At 36.8% G+C, this 13,085-nt stretch overlaps 1 protein-coding gene across 5 annotated transcripts in view; it reads left to right on the forward strand.

Annotated features, from left to right (window-relative positions):
* PDE4D (phosphodiesterase 4D) overlaps positions 1–13,085 on the forward strand; it is a 1,058,382-nt gene that overhangs the window by 756,864 nt on the left and 288,433 nt on the right. Inside the window, exon 1 of one of the 5 annotated variants that reach the window (XM_075932869.2) lies at positions 2,226–2,577. The exons of the other annotated variants lie outside the window; for them this stretch is intronic. Within the exon in view, the coding sequence (XP_075788984.1) occupies positions 2,489–2,577 (89 nt within the window). The 5' untranslated portion in view covers positions 2,226–2,488. Of the gene's footprint in view, positions 1–2,225; positions 2,578–13,085 lie in introns of those variants that run through there. 5 annotated transcript variants of the gene reach the window in all.

Genomic DNA, 13,085 nt, shown 5'->3' on the forward strand with positions numbered 1-13,085 from the left:
TGTTTTACCTCCTATGAAATGGTACATCAGGTTTCTCACATATATAGCTATTTCTTATCCAATACACTGCCAGCATATAGTAAATAAATTTGACCTTTTGTCCATGTGCTTTGTGTTCTTCGAGTGCTTGGGAAATGATTATATGCTCAGCAAAATTCACTAGGCTATAAATCCTAGGAAAGACAGGATCAATCCCAAAGGTAAACTTCAAAAGATGCCAATCTGTATTTTTGTGTATTGTGAAACTTTTTGTTCCTGCAGTTTCCTGAGTATTCACGAACATGTTGTAGTTTGTAATGATACAGGTAGTCACAGTACGTGTCACTATAATAATGATAGTAATTGTATTTGAAATCAAGGCTTAACTTTACTTTTCAGTAATCATAATTTTAAGTAGCTTATTTCTTTGACCTCATTGAGCCTGTTTGTGTCAGTGGGTTTAGTGTAATATTGGAGGAGGAGCAGGAGGAGAAAATGTAGCTAATAATAAGCATATTTGTTCAGGTGCTTTTCTTCTGTTTAAAATTCTGTACTTTTATTTGGATGGCTCATGTGATCAGTTTTTAAAATAGTATGAGAGAAGGAAGTATACCTTTAATATGCTACATTATTGAGATTGGAATAACAACAATGTAGACTGGCCCTTGTCTTGTTTCCCCAGAGGAAAAATTATGACTTTCAGTTAGTGCTCATATTCAGTATTATAATTAAATTGGATTTTATAATAATTTAATAATCATTCAAATCCAAATCAGAATGATACATAATAACTTAAGTTATCAAGAGAGTTGCATAGCAATTGATCTGCCATTGTTTGGAACTTAGGTTGCAAAGAGATGCTATAAAATAATAATTTAATGAAATGGGTTATTAAGAAAAAAAACTTTCTCTTCACCTGCTAATATGTGATGCACACATTCTGTTTCAAAGAAGAGAATTATGGCTAGATTGAATATCCGTAGTACATTTTTTAATATATCACAAGTAAATGGATCTTCCCTAGAGCAGAATATATTCAGATATGTTTACAATCTTTGTGAATCAAGTGTTCCAATATTCTGCTACCATGCAAATAGTTTTAATATATTTGATCATGTAGGTGACAAAGTAATTTATCCTTGAGAACTAATTTTTTTTTCAGTTCCCACTGGAGTCCTCTGTCTCCCTTGCTTTTCACTAAATTTAACACCTCATCACATACACACTCATAACGCCTCCCTTCTCCCTCGCTGTCCTTGTGAACAAGAAATCCTAGACTGGATTATATTCTGAGATCACTGTACTGTTCTTTAATTAGCTAGAAAACTCTCTGTTAAGTGATACTGAACAATTTGTACCATATTCAACCTTTGAGTGAGGCAGTTCTCCTGACTTCATTGGAGTTGCCTCTATCTATGTCAGAACTGAATTTGGCTTATTATTTCTGACATGTTCCTATCCTGTGTTGTCCCAGGAAGAGAGACATCAGATTACAAATCAAATTTAAGGTCTTCTGTTACAGCATGTTTGAATTTTACTACTACTGCTAGACTGGGTTGATCAGGCTTTACCTTTAAAACTACTTTGGGCTTGAAACTCAGGGAAAAAAATTAGTTGAATGCCTAAATACAACAGTGATTGCCTCCCTGAACCTTCAGACTATATCTGGTGCATAGCTATCAGTAAGCTGAGTTTTCTTGTAAAAGTCATTCACTGTAACTCAGTAAGACAAATCACGCAGTCTTCTGTAGGGAAAATCTGCCAAGACATCTGAAAATGATCTGCCAATACGAGATTCATTCTCTTTAGAGTGGCTGATCTCTGACAGTTGATTAACCCCTTTCAGAAAAACTGATTAATAATATAAATTGATATCCACGAGAAACTGTGGGGAGAAAAGAGTCATTTGAATAGAATCAATAAGAATTTAACAGTATGACAATTTAAGGGCCAGATGACATATTTTTCTGTATTAATTTTATTCCTTTGATACTATCATCTTTACTTGATATTTTAGGTTGCTATATATTATTGATCTTTTTCATATAAATCTAAACATATTGGAAATATTACTGTGGAGTGATATATTTTGAACAATGTATAATGGCTGTTGTTATAATTTGGAGTTTGTGTTTTAGAAACCTTTGGAGAGTTAGCTGTTTCTGCATTTTACTTAATGCATTTTCTCTGCAGTTTTCAGTATCCTGTTTTTTCTGCTTTTTAATGAGTGCTCTAATTATCAACAGTTTTACTATGAGAGTTTTTTTACTTTACTAATGACATAGGAGCTCTGAATATAGCTAGTATTCATGCAAAGGGCAAGTGTTGTGCAGCAGGAAATCCTGCTTATCCCTTCTAGCCTATGCTCTATCCAGCTTCATCTCTGCCAGAGCACACCACAAGAAAATAATATTCCCTTACATGATTGGGGCAGGGCTCCTAAAGCACAACTTCTCTGCTTCCTCTCTGAATCATATATTTTTAGACACTTTTGGCACTATCCTTGCAAATGGCCTTTCTCTGGGATCCCTTGGAGACCTTTGTCCCTCATTTATCTCCAAGAAACAAGATGAGATATTGTTTTTGGAAGTCCTACAGGTATCTGTTTTAGCCCTGCTAGAGTAGTTTTTGATAATTCAATGTGACTGCAGATTTTTAATGTTCTGCCACAAATCTGTAGTGTATAGAAATCTGTTCCCTTGTTGTACTTACTATATCTGACACCATTTCATGGAATTTTATAAAGGTTTTTCTCAGCATGTATTTTAGGAAAAATATTGAATGTATTATATATAGTAATGTCATAAAAGTATTATCAATGGCAATCTTTAACGATACATTTTGTTTTAAACATATTTTTGCATATTATCCTGTAAGCCTGGATTGACATATTTAGTCTATAAAATGAATGTGATACAAATAAGCAATGTCAAATTTGAATTAACATTTAATGTTGAGGAAGGCTTTTGCAGCTTGGTAATGCCAGAAATTAGAAAAGCAACCAGAATTAGCAAACTATATGTATTTTATATAATTTCGTATGCAAGAACATAGAAAAAAATATTTCCAGGACAAAAAAAAATGCTTCAATTTTTGGCTTATGTGTCATATTAGAAAACTGTTTGTTTCCATAGACACCTTTTATACTGGTTTCTGAAATTAAAATTAAAGTTATTACTGCCAGATTAGCATACACCTATCTATCTATACACTGTTTTAAAGGATAAACTTAATATTGTCAAGTCTGCAGTTTTGTTACAGAATGGAAAAAATTCCTTCAGTTGCATTACAGAATATAATAAGGACCTGTTATACATTTCCCTCTAAGATCTCCCTCTGTACTATTTGTGTCTATTGATTCAATATCCACATTTATTTATTTTCACATTTGTACAGTGTAGTTGCCTAAGACGCCAAGTGCTTTACGTAATAACAGCAGGCAGTTAACAAAAATATGCAATACCAACAAAACTAACCACATATGGTGGTAAACATTGTTCAACATTTTCCCATGAAAAAGCTACATCATTCGTGTATAATGAGTTGCCTTAAATATAAACCTCAGTTTGAGTGTAGAACAAATCTTGGTCTTTTTTATGATAAATGTCATATATAGTGGTTAGAAATTGTAAAACAAAGAAGAAATAAAGTGATGCAGTAGTTTATTTGACTGCATCGTGAATGAGCTTATTTTTGTTTTGCAATAGAATGGTAGCTATATGAAAATACCTGTTAAATTTACAGATTTATGCTTCTTCTTAAAAATACCCAGAACAAAAACATATTTGTATTTTCTCTAAAGTGGCAATAAATACATTGCAAACAGAAGAAAAATGTTCTCAATGGATTTTTTTAAAAAATCTTTTCAGTTATTTTTCCAGTCTGTGTGATGTTTCTAACTTCCATATAAAGCTGTGTTCAGAAAGCATGATGACATGTGGTCTGATTTATGAAGAGCATAAATTCAGTACTGTAGTTAAGTAGAGCAAGTTTTGACTGTATTCCTTTTAATAGATTTTGTAATAATAAAACAGCCTTAAAAATGATAGGGTTGTTTTCACTTAGAATATCAAACTAATCCAAATCTTACTTGAGCTTTTCAACTATCAACAGACAGGGTACGTCTAGACTACAAGCTTCTTTCGAAAGCCTCTTTTGAAAAAGCCTCTTTCGAAAAAGTCTGTATGCTCTCTTTTGAAAAACCACAGTTCACATTCAATAGCACCTTTTTTTGGAAAGAGCACTTTCGAAAAAAGTCGTTATTCCTCATAAAATGAGGTTTTACGCAATCGAAAAAACTGCCACGTTCTTTCAATATACTTTTGAAAGAACGCGGTGGTAGTCTAGACGCAGGGGAAGCTTTTTTTTTTAATAAAAAAAAGCCACTTTTTTCGAAAATACCCTGTAGTCTAGACATACCCATAATGTCTTACAAAGACTTACTTGTACAAAGTGTCATAAATAGAATTGTTTTCCGGAGATTTTAGGAACTGTCAGGAGCAGAAATAAAAGAGAGTTTTGTTTTTATTTAACAATAGTCATGTTTTGTTTTTATAATTTAATATAACTATAAGTTGTGATAGTAAAGAGGATACAGAAACTTTAATATTTATATAGTCTTGCATATTGCTGTATCATTGCTACAGCTCCATTCACACTGTAGGTTATATTAGGAAGAGTACTACAGAATTTTACAGTACACAGTCCATGTGTAACTTAATAACCTTGTTTATGTCAACTCACAGTTCTCCTCATGTCACTGAAATATCTGATGTGAATGTACATGGGCTGCTAAAAATTAACACGTGAAAATAACACATCTAAGTTTTCTATTAAAAACACTTGTTAGCAAACCCTCCTTTATCTGTTTTTGAATTTTACCATCTCTCTATATAATTTTTTTTTCCTGTGGGACAACAAAGTGATGTGATAATATCACTCTTGTGTCCCACCAGCCTCTTTCCTCCCTCCCCCCCCCCCCCCACTTTCTGCAGTGCTTGGGAGCCAGGGCTATTATACCATGGCCTCCCTCCTCCCTCCTCTCTGGTAACTGGGGGGAGCTGGGGCTCCAGTGCCGCAGCCTTGCACTCCCTCCCCGCCCAAGGCAGCTGGAGGGAGAGACCTGGGCCTAGCAAGGTCTCAGCCCGGCTTCCCTCCTCCTCAGTGGCCAAGGGAGAGAGCCAGGGCTGGCGCAGCCTTGGCTCTCAGTGGCTAGAAGTGGGTGGGCTAGAGCTGGAGATGACGCAGCCATGGGGAGCAGGACCAGGGGGAGAGCATGGGTTGCCACGCCTTATCCTGGCCCTCCCCGGCAGCCAGGGGGAGAGCTGGAGCTGCCTACCCCCAGAGAGAGGGAGGTTGGCAAGCATAGCGAGTGGCGGTACAACCCCCTAGTTACTTTAAAATAGACTATGGTTTTAAAATTGCATTTATTTTCTTTTGAACAAGAACACAATATTTTCATATGACAAGATTCAGAACTCTTGAATCTGTTCACTTGGTGACCTGTTCTTCTCTTACATACAGTATGTTGAGCATATGTCTGATTTTCAGGAAATTTATGATATATTTATGATTTACCTTGAGATTGAAATAAATCCTATAAAAAGTGAGAAAATGGACAAACTGTTAAGGATGAGTACAAAAAAATAGCACAAGCATGAAGGAACAAAATCAGAAAGCCAAAGACACAAAATGAGTTACATTTAGGAAAGGACCAAAAAAATAAATAAAATAAAAAGAGAGTCCTTAAATACATTAGGACCAAAAGGAAGATGAAGAAAAATGTAGGTTGTCATCTATCTCTGAGGAAGGAGAGCTAATAACAGATGATAGCAAGAAGGCTAATATGTATTTTTATCAGATTTCACTAAGAAGGTTAATATTGACCAGATGTTTCACACAATCAATGTTAACAAACAAGGAAGAAGGAATGCAAGCTAATAAAAAGTTAAAGAATATGTAGATTAGTTAGATGTAAGTTGGGAAGGGCCAATGAAATACATCTTAGGGTATATAAGGAACTACCTGAAGCAATCTTGAAGCCATTGACAATTATCTTTGAGAACTCATAGAGGAAGGATGAGGTCCCAGGGGGCAAAAAAAGGGAAAACTTAGTATTTATCATTAATAAGGGAAACAAAGAAGACCCTGAGAATTATGAACTACTCAGCCTAATTATATTACCTGGAAAAATACTGGAACAAATAATTAAACAATCAATTTGTAAGTACCTAGAGGCTGAAAAGGTCAAAAGGAGTAGCCTAATGTGGCTTTGCCAAGAAGTAATCATGACAAAACCCTCCTAATTTCCCTCTTTGACAGAATTACTGACTGGTGGATTGGTGGGGAGCTGTATACTTGATATATCTTGATATAGTAAGGCTTTAGGCACAATTCTACCTGATGGTCACATGAACAAACTAGAGAAATATGGTCTAGATTAAATTTCTATAAGGTGAGTGCAAAACTGATTGAAAGACTATACTCAAACAATAGTTATTCATGGTTTTCTGTCAACCTGAGAGAATGAATCTCCTTGGGTTCCTCAACAGTTGGTTGGGTACTAATCAATATTTTCTTTAATGACTTGGATAATGGACTGCAGATTGTACATATAACATCTGCAGATGACATCAGAATGGGAGGGATTGCAAGAACTTTGGTGGACAGAATTAGAATTCAAAATAACCTTGACAAATTGGAGAACTAGTCTAAAATTGTCAAGATGAAATTCAGTAAAAACAAGTACAATAAAGAGCTAAGGAAGGAAAAAAATCAAATGAACAATTGTTAAAGTGGAGAATAATTGGCTGGGTGGATATACTGATGAAAAGAATCTAGAGGTTATAGTGTGGGGGGAGGAATAGCTCAGTGGTTTGAGCATGGGCCTGCTAAGTTCAATCCTTGTAGAGGCCATTGGGGGCAAAAATTTGTCAGGGATGGTACTTAGTCCTGCTGTGAAGGCAGGGGACTGGACTCAATGACCTTTCACGGTCCCTTCCAATTCTAGGAGATAGGCAATCTCCATTATTTTTAAAAAAAATTAAATATGAGTCAACAATGTGATCTGGTTGAAAAAAAAGACTCGTATTTTTCTGGGATGTATTGACAGAAGTGGCAAGTATTAGATATGGGAGATAGTTGTCCCACTATACTTGTTACTACGTTGGCGTCATTTATAAAATACCACATTTTAGGAAAGATGTGGAAAAATTTAAGAGATTCAAGAGGAGAACAACAAATATGAGCAAAGGTTTAAAAACATGGTCTATTTGGAAAGGTTAAACATTAATTGAGCATCTTCAATTTTGTTAAAAGAAGACTTAGGTGGAATATATTAAGTCTTCAAATATTTTAAGACCTGAGATAGAGGACAGTGATCAATTGTTCTCAATGTCCATTGAAGGCAGGACAAAAAGTAATGGGCTTGATATACACTAAGGGATATTTAGATTAGATGGAAGAAAAATATAACTATAAGGGTAGTTAAGCTCTGGCATAGGCTTCCAGGTGAGCTTGTGAAATCTACATATTGGAGGTTTTAAGAAGAGTTTTGGAGACACACCATTTGGGGATGGTCTAACTATATATTTAGAGGACTTAGCTGACTGTTTGATGTCCCTTCCAGCTCGACATTTCTATGATTCTGAGTGTCTCAATCAATGCTGAATAGCAAATGGTCTAAGCTCCCACACAAATGGAATCTCAGTGTAGACTAGCTACTTCATACCCCACCAAAGAAACTGAGGCTTAAAGCCCTAGAGCCAAATTCTCTGAAAAGCCTAAGTCTATTTAAGTTTAATCCCTTTTTGGCCTCCTCAGTGTGAAAGTTTGGTTTACTTAGATTCTCTGAATTACTTACTATCACTACTCATTTGCTTTAAGTGTTTGGATTCATGGTTTGAGTTAGTGATTATTACTTTCTCTTAATCCTGTAGCCTACTATTACCTTTAAGTCTGTCAAGTCAATGGCTAAAAATATGTTAAAATATGAGAGAAGTGTGTGATTTGAGGAGGAAATGAAAGCATGTATATAGTTGAAAGTAACAAAAAGTCCATTTATACCCATTGAGCTGCTGGATTAGACAACAAAAAGCTAAGAAAAAATACTGCATAACAAGTAAACAGCAATATTTATTACCTACATACTAGAAAACATAATGCCCATGCATTAACAGATGGGATAGGGACACAATCTTCAGAACTGTGGCCAATCTCATCACACAATCTCCTCCATAAACGTATCTAGTTCAGTCTTGATGAGTCTCAGTCAGATGCAGGCAGCATATTTGGTGATTCCCCCATCAGGTGAGATTATGTGGTCTGCGTTGTGCAGGGGGTCAGACTAGATGATCATAATGGTCCCTTCTGACCTTAAAGTCTATGAGTTTTGTCGACAAAAGTCCACTTTCATCGACAAAACCCTGTAGTCTAGACACACCCTAAAAATACTGTCATATGAGTGGAAATTAGGTAAATATTACTTTTATTTATATCATCAGAACTGACTTAAATGGGGCCTGCATTTTTTATAGTCTTGCCTTAATCTTTGTATTCATGCCCCTTGGTGTAAAAGAAGCTATTTGCATATATATTTACATGTATATCCAACCACACTTAAGTTGCAGCCCCTGGGGCTTCCAAAGTTGAGTAGCCCTGATCTATGACTATAGTCAGGGGATTCAACTTTATGCTTTGTCTGTCCCTAAACCTCCAACTACTAAAAGCTGAGACTTGAAAATAGAGGATAAATCACTCAAAAGTGCTCTGTTATAGTCTTTTCCTCTGAAGCTTCTAACACATGCCACTGTCAGATGACAGAATATTGGTCTTGCACAAAAGGGATCTGAAGAGGACATGCAAATGAGCTGTCCATTTGCATTTCCTCTTGCAGAAGAGGCTCGTAGTATAGACATAGCATTTGATGCAAGTTGTGAGTCCTGAGATGTGCTCCAAAGGTGCTCTGTGACTAACGGGCTCATAATGAAGTAGATTTGAATGATTATTTAATAAACCTGCTGAAGAAAAAGTTTTCATATGGTGTATATAGTTTTGTAGCTGTTTGGTTAAAATGAATGAGCTTCTAAAGAAAAAGCTTTGCTGTGGATAAATGACTTAATGTCAGTACTTCAGTTAATAATCCCCCATGAAATTAAATAACTGTTGAAGGGAGAGCCTTATAAATAAAGGATATATGTAATTTAAAATCCAGAACTTCCTGTTGCTAAGTAAAAAGGCATTCTATCAACACATGCTAAATAATAATATGAATATGGAAATTATGTTTCCACAAGGAAAATAAAGAAGGGTTCCCATTTATGAGAGCTTCTTTTATTCCTTCCCCTCCTCCAGGTGTATTTTATTCTTCTTTGGCTGCCATCTGGCTTGTTTCCTTTGGCCAAGAGGACTGATCATGTGATTATAACTACTGCTAGTATTTAGTTCCTTAGCCAGCTACTGAAAGGGTTCATGCCTAAGAAGCCTGACTCCATCCTGTCACATAATTATGCTGCATGACATTCAAACCTTAGGTCCTTGGATGTCAAACATGACCCTTAAATGAGGGGTTTCCATATTGCTAATGACAAGGGGTTTCTTAACTGTATAAATGCTTTCTTAGGGTATGTCTATACTTGCTCCCTATCTCGAGATAGGGATGCAAATGTAGTGTACTGAAATTGCTAATGAAACACGGGATTTAAATATCCCATGCTTAGTTAGCATAATCGCGTCTGGTCACCATTTTGAAATTGCATTATTGCTAAATAAAATGCCCCGTGTAGCAGCGTTATTTTGAGAGAAAACCCTTCTCTTGAAATAACTGTTAAATCTCATTGTATGAGGAAGGGTTATTTTGAGAGAAGGGTTTTCGAGAGAAGGGTTTTCTCTCGAAATAACGCTGCTACACGGGGCGTTTTATTTCACAATAATGAGATTTCAAAATGGTGACGCAACGAGATTATGCTAATTAAGCCCGGGATATTTAAATCCTGTGCTTCATTAGCAATTTCGGTATACTACATTTGCATCCCTATCTCGAGATGGGAAGCAAGTGTAGACATACCCTAAGAGAGCAAAGTGAAGTATTCTAGAGTTTCTTAGAAAGGTATAACAAGTGGGGTTCCACAGGGATCTGCTTTGGGACCAGCTCTGTTCAATATCTTCATCAACGATTTAGATATTGACATAGAAAGTACACTTATTAAGTTTGCAGATGATACCAAACTGGGAGGGGTTGCGACTGCTCTGGAGGATAGTGTCATAATTCAAAATGATCTGGACAAATTGGAGAAATGGTCTGAGGTAAACAGGATGAAGTTTAATAAAGACAAATGCAAAGTGCTCCACTTAGGAAGGAATAATCAGTTTCACACATACAGAATGGAAAACGACTGTCTAGGAAGGAGTACAGCAGAAAGGGATCTAGAGGTTATAGTGGACCACAAGCTGAATATGAGTCAGCAGTGTGATGCTGTTGCAAAAAAAGCAAACATGATTCTGGGGTGCATTAACAGGTGTGTTGTGAGCAAGACATGAGAAGTCATTCTTCCACACTACTCTGCACTGGTTAGGCCTCAGCTGGAATATTGTGTCCAGTTCTGGGCACCACATTTCAAGAAAGATGTGGAGAAATTGGGGAGGGTCCAGAGAAGAGCAACAAGAATGATTAAAGGTCTAGAGAACATGACCTATGAAGGAAGGCTGAAAGAATTGGGTTTGTTTAGTTTAGAAAAGATAAGACTGAGGGGGGACATGATAGCCGTTTTCAGGTATCTAAAAGTGTGTCATAAGGAGGAGGGAGAAAACTTGTTCATCTTGGCCTCTGAGGATAGAGCAAGAAGCAATGGGCTTAAACTGCAGCAAGGGAGGTTTAGGTTGGACATTAGGAAAAAGTTCCTAACTGTCAGGGTGGTCAAACACTGGAATAAATTGCTCAGGGAGGTTGTGGAATCCCCATCTCTGGAGATATTTAAGAGTAGGTTGGATAAATGTCTATCAGGGATGGTCTAGACAGTATTTGGTCCTGCCATAGGAGCAGGGGATTGGACTCGATGACCTCTCGAGATCCCTTCCAGTCCTAGTATTCTATGATTCTATGATTGTCCCTTTGGTAAAATTGTAAAAACAAGTAGATTAAAGTTTGTTTGGTTTTTTATTTATTTGTACTGTGGTATCTCAGAGATTGGGATCTCATCGCACTAGATACTGTACAAAGAGACAGTGGTGTTTGTTTGCATCTGTATTCACTAGAAATGTTTAGTCTTAATATTATAAACTTTGATGGTTTCCAGTTTAATTTGCTTAGTCATTAAAAAACTTACTGTGTGGTGAAACTTACAGTGCATGATTTTGGTCTCTGTCTGATCCACCTCAGAAGTTCCTTGATTCAAAATGTGCTTTGTCACCAGTAAAATGAGATGTTGAATATAATTCTGCTGTGTCTTAGACATATGTTTACACAAACATCAGCTCTAACAAAATCTGAGTTGCCCCATACAAAACATTTACCATTGGAAGCTGAGATATCGCAAGAAACATTCAGATAAGGATTAAACAGTATTGACAGAATTAAATTAATATTCATACTATGTACAGTGCCTTGATTATTGCTATTGCTATATTCCTACCTAGCCTCTTTATAACAGTAATGTCCAAAGGTACCAGAAGCTCTAGAAATATGTGGTAAGGCCAATTCCTTGCCCCCAAAAGTTTATATTACAATGAGATAAACAATAGGAGAAAACGTACAATGTACAAGTAAATTGTTATGGTGAAGACTGTCACTTATTTAAATGTCTCATACTGTCCTCCCCTACACACAATGAGCTTTCGCCTGCATGAGTTTCCTGTGTTTGGAGGGGAGGGGGTTTCAGAAATTGTTCTCTTAGTGTTGTATGAACAAAACATTGTTCAGAAATATATAAACAGGCAAGCTGTAGGTAGTAGTTATTCTTAATGCGGTAAGCTGATTAAGTTTACTTAAGATCTTGCAAGCTAACGGAGTAAAAGATAGGTTAAGATCTGAGTGACAGACCTCCAGGATATATGCAGAGTCTGCTGTAGGTGCTAGAGGTGGTGCTGATAATTACTCATTACTCCTCTGTGGTTCAGTTTCAAATCACTCTCTTGACTTAATCCTTGGAAGTCTTGGGTTGCGGAAAATGCCATTTTGTATCTGAGAAAAAAAATCCTGACTAACTGTGGATTTTGCAGAACCTGTAGCACTTTTTGCAAGAATTATGAATGATCACCCCAAGATCCAATCTAACTTCTAGCAGAGATGATTACACTCCATCCCAATTTCCCCTTCACCTTTCCTAGGATATAGTATTCATTTACTGATCTCAATTGTTGTATAATGTTGCTGTGGGTTATGGTAAATAATTGTGTTTCATCTGAGACAGAGGTGACTCAAATTCAGTGATTCCTATTGGCAGTTTGTATTCCAAGTTTCAGTTGTAAAGCACTTTGGGCACATCTTCACAGTAGCTTTATTTCAAAATAATAAAGTGAGCATCTACACAGCAAGCCCATTATTTCAAAATAATATTGAAATAATGGGTGTCTTATTCCAAATTCTGTCACTCTAATTTTACAATGAATAAAGCCTATTCCAAAATAGCTATTTCAGAATAGGGTGTGTGGGCACCTAAAGTTATTCAAAATAAGAGGCCTCCAGGAAATCCCATGGATTGAGGTCCACGTGGAATGAGGAGTACATCTAGTTCAGATTAGGAACTAGCTACTCCGTGCCGCATGTAGCCGCGCGGCACGGGGTTCGAACTGCCGGCATTTAAAAATGGCGCCGGCTGGCTTCATGCAAACGAAGCCTGGGAAATTCAAATCCCGGGCTTCATTTGCAAGTGCGGTATGCCTACATTACCCTCCTACTTCGAATTAGGAGGGTAGTGTAAACATACCCTTGGTGAAGTCAAGGTGTCCATTGTATGGCTTCATCAGCCATGGGAGCAGAGGGTAGGCTGTGTCTCCCATGATGCACATGGGCAAGTCCATGTTCCCAATCCTGATGGTGCGTTTGGGGAAAAAATTGCAGTGCCAGTGTGCAGCTTCTGGAAGAGGCTGGAGTTGCAGAAGACACATGCATT

This window comes from Pelodiscus sinensis, chromosome 6 (genome assembly GCF_052426305.1).
Source record: "Pelodiscus sinensis isolate ZL-2025 chromosome 6, ASM5242630v1, whole genome shotgun sequence".
NCBI classification, from domain to species: domain Eukaryota; kingdom Metazoa; phylum Chordata; order Testudines; family Trionychidae; genus Pelodiscus; species Pelodiscus sinensis.